The sequence below is a fragment of the Chionomys nivalis genome, chromosome 19 (assembly GCF_950005125.1).
Source record: "Chionomys nivalis chromosome 19, mChiNiv1.1, whole genome shotgun sequence".
NCBI lineage: Eukaryota > Metazoa > Chordata > Mammalia > Rodentia > Cricetidae > Chionomys > Chionomys nivalis.
The window spans coordinates 61,385,798-61,394,723 of NC_080104.1; the positions used below are offsets into that span (position 1 = coordinate 61,385,798).

The following is an 8,926-nucleotide window of genomic DNA, read 5'->3' on the forward strand; positions in this document are numbered from 1 at the left end:
GTAAAGTTCTGCACGCGGTGAGTGTCTTGAGTTCAGCCCCACGACTCGTATTTAAACAAATAAAAGAGCCAGTTGTGTTCATTCATGGCTGTGGGCACAGTGCTGGAGGCACGGGGTTGGGGGGCAGGTAGATCCCTGGGCTTCCGGGCTAGCCCAGCCTACCTGGCGAGCTCCAGGCCAGTGACAGACGCTGTCTTAAACAACAACAGCCTACCAGGTGGGGGATCTCCCAGTGACCTTCATATATATTCACACACATGTGTATGCATGCCTGTAGGCACACAAACACCCTCATACAGGAACATGTGTGCACATGTGTATATATACACACAAAGCGTGTTCGATAGACGCTGTCTTTTCCAGGAGAATAGGAGCGTCACATCTCACTATTCCAGTACCTTCGTAATCCGGAAACCAGCTGGAGATAGAGCGGAGCGGAGTGTGGAGACACATTCAGGGAAGTGGAGAGGTTGGGGGTGGGGCGGACAGTTGAGCTTTGGGTCCGTGGTCAGCTTTCCGCCAAGAGAGTTTCCTGGCTCCCAAAGCAGCTCTTATAGCCTAGGAAGAAAGGGAGCTTGATAACCCCCCGGGAGGGAGTGGGTTCCCAGACCCGCGCCCTGGCTCTCTACGGTTAAATGCTTCTGTCTTTCACAGTCTTGCTTTGACACTCTGCGCCTCCTTCCTTCCCCACAGCCCCGCCTCTGCCACCTGTGTCCTTCTGAGTGACAGGGGGGGTTACGCACTACCTCCTAGGTGACCTCCCTTTCAGAGACAAGAAGGTTGTCTAGAAGCGGTCTTTTGGAAGGTCATAAGGGGAAAAAGTTAATCCCATGCGCAGGTCAGGCCTGCGTATCCTGGGAATGCTTCAGCGACCGCCCCCACGTACCTCAGGAAACCCCCTACAGTCCGGTCCTCAAAGCCTAGGGCGCGAGGAGGTTTACCTAGTAACTGGTGATGCTAGGCTGAAGCACTCCCTGATTGGCCTGACCCGCCTACCCAGCTAATCTGACAACTCTCCCTTTGGGTTCCAGGTTGGTCAAGTTAGTAAATGTGTAAATTTAGGATCTAAAGGGGGTTGAGTGACCCGGGACACTTCTGCAGCAAGGAACAGGGGACCGGAGCAACAGGCACCGTATTTTCCTCAGTGCGTGGAGACATTTGTCCAGGCTGGGGCAGGAGAGGCCTCGAGGTCTCTGTAAGATCCCACCCAGGGGCTTAATCTTCCTGCACCTTCAGAGAGGGCAACATGGCTATATTCCTCCCGCTGCTGCTGGGCCTCAGCCTGGGCTGTGTGGGAGCAGGTAAGTAATCCCCTCTTGGAACCCTCCCTCCCTTTCTGGAACCACCTCCCCCAACCCTCCTCCCTGGAACCTCCGTCCCCTTCTGGAACCCCCCACGTCCTGCGCTAGCAGGTCTGAGTGCCCCCGACGATCCAGTCTCCCCACTGCGGCAACTCCTCCAGTACTGGACTGTGTTTTTACAGCAATTTTAATAATGGGCCAGTTTTGTAGATTGTGTAATGGATGCCGCTGCTGGGATGTAGGTTAGGACTGTGTGCTGCTTCATCCTGGGTCCCAGTGTGGCGCCTGGCATGTAGTAAGTGCTCTGTAGACTTGTTCGGAGTCAAAAGTCAGAACTATTTCCAGCATAGAGCAAGGCTGACTTCTTTTTCTTGACTCTGTTTTCTCCTCTCCTCTCCTCTCCTTCCCCTTCCCCTTTGTTTGTCTGTCTGTCTGTCTCTTTCTTTCATCTGAGAGAGTCACACGGTATAGCCAGACTAGCCTTGAACTCATGGCAATCCTCCTGCCTCAGTGCTGGGATTACCACGGTGCTCACCACACACGTTTGACCCTTTAGCTCTCTATCAGTAATGAGCTACTATGAAGGCCTGTGTTTGGGGTGGACTGCCAGGCTTAGCACGCGGGCGGGGACCTCGGGCTGTTCTCCCCGTCACCCAGTCTCAGGTGTAGAGGAAGTGCGCTGACCGTTTTCAGTCTTGTGCACGTGAATCTCTAGCTCATTCCCAACCTGGATGCCTCCGATGGTGTGAAGTTGACCATGTTGTATGGTTTTATATTGGTAGAAAAGTGGATTGACTTTAAAATGACTTTTCTGTGTTTCTGTTTGTTTTGTTTGATGTTGTTGTCAAGAAAGCCTGGCAAACCAAGTCATGTAAACGTATTGTTGTAAAACTTAAGACCACTGCACATGAACAACGAGAGCTGAGTTTAGTTTCAGGGCCTGGAGAGGTGGCTCGGCGGTTAGGAGCACTGGCTGCTCTTGCAGAGGACCCAGGTTCAAGACCCAGCACCCACATGGTGATTCATAACCATCTGTGACTCCAGGTTCAGGGGATCTGATGCCCCCTTTGTGGCCTTTGATGGCACCAGGCTCAAATGTGGTGCACAGTCATAATGTAGGCAAAACACCATATACATAAAACAAAATAAATAAGTCTTAAAAAATAGTTAAGTATCAGGTTGGAAATTAGAGGAAAGAATCTAAAAATGTCTCTGCTGCTGTCATTCCCCCCTTTCCTGCCGTGGCCGGAGCTCCCAGGGTGGCAGTGTAGTCAGCAGGCGCAACTTGAGGTGGGAAATTTTGGCCAGACTGGCTGCAGCTGCAGCTGGGGTTCTCTGCTTAATACAGAAAAAAAACTCAACACTCCTGTGACGGGTGGGTGCCCCCACCCCTATTCTCATGGACTGGATAGACAACCTACAGTCCAGTTCAGTGCCAACTCTAACAGAAGTTAACACAGACCAGCGGCTGAAGGCTCAACCCCACGAGACAGTTCCCCACGTCAGACACAAGTTCAAGCCGTAAGCCCAGCATCTCCCACAGCTTCTGCCCTATTTGGCTGAGCTAGAGCCCCTTGGGTAACAGAGAGGAGAAACAATCTGTGTGAATAGTTTAATATTGTTCACTTATTGCAGGAGTTTATCTGTGTGTTTGTATGTGTGTCCTGTCTGTGTGTGCACCACACCCGTGTAGTGTCTGAGGAGCCCAGAAGGGTGTGAGCCTTCCTGGAATTGGGTTACAGTGAGCCGCTGGCTGGGGGTGCTGCAGTCGGAACCCTGGTCCTCTGCAGGAAGAGCACATGCTCTCAACCACTCAGCCACATCTCCAGCCCCACGAGGAGTATTTTAGAGATCAGTCGGGGGTTTATAGGAGGAAGTCCAGACCCTCAGAGGCAGTGGGGTCAGCCACTCCCCCCACATGCGGATGTGTTTGTCTACTGGGAAGGTGTCAGAACCCTATAATTTGGGTTTTTTAGGCTTCATCAAATAGACAGGAATTATTTTTTAACCCAGCCTCCAGTACCCATCCCCAAGGATGGAGATACGAATCTCAGGCCTCTAGTCATGGCTCAGTCTTTCCACGGTCAGGCCCCACCCCAAGATTCTATTAAGATTTACCCCACTAGAAAAAGAGACCCTGTGGTCACCCACTTCCCAGGGATTCAGAGCCCTGTCCAGAAACACCTTAAAGATCAGATGTTAGGACAGAAAATGCATCCTCTCCCTGCTCACCACTCAAGCAGTTAGGTTTTAGGAACTTTGTGCAGAGATGGTATTTGCAATGGTGCCACACAGCGAGCAGACACTGACGGAAGTTTTCTGGCTCCTCCAGGGGGCTTTGTGGCCCACGTGGAGAGCACATGCCTGCTGGATGACGATGGGAACCCACAAGACTTCACGTACTGTATCTCCTTCAACAAAGATCTGCTGGCCTGCTGGGATCCAGAGCAAGGAAAAATAGCCCCCTGTGAATTTGGGGTGCTCTATAAGTTGGCTGAATTCATCTCAAATTACCTCAACAAAGATGAACAGCTACTCCAGCGCTTGGGCAAAGGGCTTCAGGACTGTGCCGCGCACACCAGGCCCTTCTGGAATGCACTGACTCACAGAACAAGTGAGCAGAGGGGGTGCAGAGGGGGTGCAGAGGGGCCGTCAGAAGCAGAGCTGGTGGGGTGGGGGCAGAGGACAAGTAGATCATTGAGCGTCAAGGGTTTGATACCTGAGCAGGAGAAACGGTGTGGACCTTGAATGCAGGAAGTGGGAGGCTGGACAGCGAGGGGAGCAGTGTGGCTGATGGAGACGGAACAGAAGACGCAGGATGGGAGGTATAAAGAGAAGGAACTGACGAGGCCCAGAAGCAGGAACCTTGGCACGTTAGGGCTGAGTCAGAAACCCCAGTGACTTTCCCCAAAATGTTCCTGCCTCTTATTTTTATTTGTTTTAGTCAAAGAATTTTTTTTTCACTACCGGGGATTGAACTTGGGGCCTTGCATGTACCCGGCAAACGCTCCACTGCTGGGCTATGTCCAAGACCCCTTCTTCCTATTTGTTCCGAGTCAGGGTCTCTCTAAGTTGTCCAAGTTGGCCTTGAACTTGTGACTCTCCAGCTTCAGCCTCCCAGTTAGCTGGAATTACAGGTCTGGATCCCCAGCCTGGCTTGTTCCTGGTTCTTTAGCTCAGATTTTGGTGTTTGGAATGAGTGCAGGCGTGGGTACATCTAGAGGTGTTTAGGGGATTCCAATGCCAGCTCTCTTCCTCCCCGAATCCTTTACACTGAGAACAGCTCATGAGAATGGCTTAAAGTTGTATAAGTAAACTTTGAAGATCTCCATAGGTCAGAGAATTGTGTCATAAGATACGGTTTCTGAGCCGCCTTTTCAGTGTTACTTGGCTACAAATCCCTGGGTCCCACTCTAGACAAGGAGAAAATACCTTAGGTGAAGGCAAGGGAGTTTGTATTTTAACATAAATTCTTGTATTTTCACTAAAATATTGCTCAAAAAATACTCTGATAGAGGCAAGCAGGAGAGTCACTTGGGGGATAACCTGGTAGACGATGATGATCTCAATAATCCCATTGCCAGGCACCGTCGTGCAGGCCTATGGTACCAGCACTTGCGAGGAGGCAGGAAACTAAGAGTTAGGGCCATCCCCAGCTACATTGTTTGTGTGAGGCTAGCCTGGGCTGTATGAGACTCCATCTCAGAAAACACACAGCATGTACCCATGTGAGATAAACACAGATACTGTCCAGACAGCTTGTGGCCCAGGCGGCATTTGCCAACTGTAATCAAACATGACTTTGAGGGAGAAAGAAAGGGGCAACCAGAGAGAAAGAGAAATCCAGCCAGGTGGGGACGCACCCTTTCTCTCTCACTTGGTGGCTGTAGAAGCCTTTGAAGGGACGAAATGGGACTTTCAAACCACAGTTGTTTCTCCCATGCAGGACCGCCATCTGTTCAAGTAGCCCAGACTGCTCCGGTTAACACGAGGGAGCCCGTGATGCTGGCCTGCTATGTGTGGGGCTTCTATCCAGCGGACGTGAGCATCATGTGGATGAAAAACGGGCACCTTGTCATGCCTCACAACAACAGAGAGAGGATTGCCCAGACCAACGGAGACTGGACATACCAGACTGTCTCCTACCTAGCCTTAACCCCCTCCTACGGGGACATCTACACCTGTGTGGTACAGCACGAAGGGACCTCCGAGCCAGTCCATCAGGACTGGAGTAAGTGGTGGGAACTGGGATGTTGGTGGTTGGGAGAGGGACATCGGTATTTGGCCAAGTGAGACGTGGAGAGATGCCTGGTACGTGGTAGAGAAAGGGATGCTGGGATGGGAAGTCTAAGGGTTTGCAGCCGAGTTAGGGCCATGGACTAAAGGACAGATGAGTTGTGGCGTGGATGTCATCCATCAGTTTGAGAGAGAGAGGAGAGGCCGATTGTCTCCCCAGAAGAATGTAGGTTTGATGACACTTCCGGAACAAAGCTCTGGAATTGGCTGTTTTAGTTTTCCTAATATTCAGCCATCTTGTCAGGACTGGGCATGGAAAAAGAGATGAAGACTGAAGAAGAAGGGCTTTTCTCTCGGTGTAGGGCTCTGCTGGATTTGGGCAGCCTCTTTTGAGCCTAAGGGGATGAAGCCATGGCTGTAGACATTTGGTGGACACGTGAAGGGTTAGTTGATAAAGAACTCACTGACACTGTTTGAACCCTAGGACTGGGGGTACGTAAAGGTAATGAGGGGGTGCATACATAATGAGGGGGTGCATACAGATTTGGAGATTGTTGGAAAAGAAGATGACTCAGTGGTTAAGAGCATTGCCTGCTCGTCCAGACGACCTGAATTCAATTCCCAGCAACCACATGGTGGCTCACAGCCATCCTGTAATGAGATCTGGTGCCCTCTTCTGGCATGTGAACATAAAATAAATAAATAAATCTTAGAAAAATGAGGAAAGGGAAGGGCAGGTAGAGAGTCAGGGAGTCGGTTCCCCTGTGGAGAGTGTGTGTCTGTTTTAGTGGGTCCCTGGGAGTGGATGGTGTCCAGGTTGGGGTGACTATGGCTGTGATGAAACACCACGTCCAAAAGCAAGTTGGAAGGAAAGGGTTTATTTGGCTTGCGTTGGTCCATCATTGAAGGAAGTCAAGACGGGAACTCAAACAGGGCAGCAACCTGAAAGCAGGATCCATGGAGGGCGCCGTATACTGGCCCGCTCCTCATGGCTTGCTCAGCCTGCTTTCTTATAGAACCCAGGACCACCAGCTCAGGGGTGGCCCCACCACAGTGGACTGAGCCCTCCCCCATCAATCTCTAGCTAAGAAAATGACTTAAAGGCTTGCAGCTGCAGCCCGATCTCATGGAGGCCTTTTCTCAGTTGAGGTTCCCATCTCTCAGATGAACCTAGCCTGAGTCAAGCTGACACAGGACTAGCCAGAACAGGTGGGAAGCAAGAGGAGAGTGGGGACACACATGCCCTTGAGCTTCCCAGGGTCGGTCTCCTTTGTGGGGCGTGCAACAAGTTCCTTTGGTGATGGGGCAAGAATCCAGGTGGACTATATCCAGATAGAAGCATCTCTGGCAGGCGGGATGGAGGGAGATGTGGGCAATGTGGATGTAGAGGACTCTTACCGTGGGAACTTGGAGGCCTGCAGAGAAAGGAGACCTTCTAATAGGAAGCTGCTCAGAGCAGAGATGGGAGTTAACATTACCATGGGTGTGAGGGACCCCTGGCTGCTGGGGAGGGTGCCCTGGCAGTGGAGGAGCCACAGAGAATGCCTTGAGAGTCTCCACCTGGGGAGAGGGAGGCTGTGGAGAACTGGGGATTGGGAGACAGAACTGGGAGGTAATTCTGGGTAAACAGGTTCCCCAGGGCTGTCTGGAAGTGGATGATGGGGTCAAAAAAAGCCATTTTCTTGCGAGTGAGTTGGTTAGCATCAGACTCTCCGGGCTGGATGCTGGGGATAAGGGTCAAAGAATAAAGGCCTTTGACCCTTGTAGGTGCAGGCCGAAGGAAACCGAGTAGCCTGAGGCTAAGCTGTAGACATTAGTTCTAAGGGTTCTCCTTTACTTTGCAGCGGTCGGGCTGTCCCCCATCCAGACGGTGAAGGTTTCTGTGTCTGCAACCGCCCTGGGCCTGGGCTTCATCATCTTCTGTCTTGGTTTCTACAGCTGGCGGAAGTCTCGCTTCTCCAGTGAGTGACCCCCGAGCCCTCCCAGCCTCCCGTTCTCAGTCTCTGTCTGTGCTCCGTTCTCTCATTTCCATGTCTTCTGCTGTAAAGAGTTCGATTCTTTCATCCACGAGGACTGGTCTAATCAGTGTCTTCCTCTTCTAGGCTACATTCCTCTCCCTGGATCCACTTACCCAGAAGGTACCATTCCTGTTGATATGGGGCTCACTGACCCTGAAGGGGTGGGGTGCTGTGTTCCGTTAATGGTGCTCAGAGCAAGGACCATTTATCAAAGGGGGTGGTTGGGTGAAGACATCACACTCAAGCTGCTATGGTTCTAGAGATGGAAGAAGGGAACCTGAGTTCCCTCTCTGATCCCGCAGGGTACCTGTGAGGAGGATCTGGCGGTCATGTCTTTGTCTTTGTCATGGTAGCTGGGTGTTGGCGCTGTCAGTGTCTGAAGCCTCTGGCGTCAGGGGTGGGGGTCACACGGACAGATGCTGGTCTGTCGGACCATCTTCTCTCACTCTGGTTCCTATTGTCTCCAGGACGGCACTAGAGGACAGAATCCCACACAGAGAAGGAGATTCAAGAATCTTGAGGATGCCTCCATGGGTTCCAACGTCTTCAGGACACCCCGCTTTTTTACGTCATAATTTCCTCTACTTGGTTCCCCGTCCCCGTGTAAATATTAGCAGCCTGGAGGTGTTCATAATCCAGTCGCTGTCCCGGGCAGCCTGGAGGTGTTTCATAATCTAGTCGCTGTCCCAGGCTCTTTCTGAGGCGAGGTGATCTGAGGAGGGGTCAGGACCCTCTGGAAGAGGGGCTTCAAGGCCCTCCAGAAGGCCCCACCCCATGACAGATGGCAATATGTTGTAAGTGACCATGCCTAAGAAATAAACTGCTGGAATTACTGGCCTTCCTCAAGTTTGTTGTGGCTTTGGAGAAGGGATGGCAGCAGAGTGTGGCTGAAGTCGATCCTCTCCTGTGACATAGCCAGTGGCACCGCCCAGTATCTCTCCTGTATGAAACATCTGCAGGCAGCTTCCTGTATGAAACATCTGCAGGCAGCTTTTGAAATCATAATTCGTAAGAAGAAATTAAACTGTAATGAGATGGAGTCACCGTGTGAGGGAGAGGGAGGGGCTAACAGCTTAGTTCATAAGAGGCCTTTTGAAACTGCATTTTATTTACTGTGTGTGTATAGGTGCATGTGTCCATGTGTGTGCATGTATGTGAGGAGTGTGTGTGTGCACTCACACGTGTACGAGTGGTGTGTGTGTGTATGTGTGTGACATGCACATTCCAGGGCACTTGCCACTGCATGCATCTAGAGGTTAGAGCACAGTTTGCAGCAGTGGGTTCTCTTCTCCCACTCTGTGGGTTCTAGGGGTTGAGCTCAGGTTGTTCGCCTGGCAGTGGGTGTCTCCACTCACTGATCCACCTTGCCAA

At 51.5% G+C, this 8,926-nt stretch overlaps 1 protein-coding gene across 1 annotated transcript; it reads left to right on the forward strand.

Moving 5' to 3' along the window:
* The first annotated feature begins 1,057 nt into the window (after nt 1-1,057).
* LOC130862036 (class II histocompatibility antigen, M beta 1 chain) lies at nt 1,058-8,382 on the forward strand. Its single transcript, XM_057751406.1, has 6 exons — nt 1,058-1,301; nt 3,634-3,915; nt 5,248-5,532; nt 7,382-7,498; nt 7,640-7,675; nt 8,023-8,382. Exons 1-6 carry the CDS (start codon nt 1,247-1,249, stop codon nt 8,031-8,033), a joined length of 786 nt encoding a protein of 261 aa, XP_057607389.1. The 5' UTR covers nt 1,058-1,246; the 3' UTR covers nt 8,034-8,382.
* Nucleotides 8,383-8,926: the final 544 nt, after the last annotated feature.

Excerpts from the sequence above, each read along its gene's own strand:
- LOC130862036 (XM_057751406.1), top strand. The coding sequence starts at position 1,247 with ATGGCTATATTCCTCCCGCTGCTGCTGGGCCTCAGCCTGGGCTGTGTG. Across the intron at positions 1,302-3,633 it reads CCTGGGCTGTGTGGGAGCAG|GGGGCTTTGTGGCCCACGTG; the intron begins GTAAGTAATCCC and ends TGGCTCCTCCAG. Across the intron at positions 7,499-7,639 it reads GCGGAAGTCTCGCTTCTCCA|GCTACATTCCTCTCCCTGGA; the intron begins GTGAGTGACCCC and ends TTCCTCTTCTAG.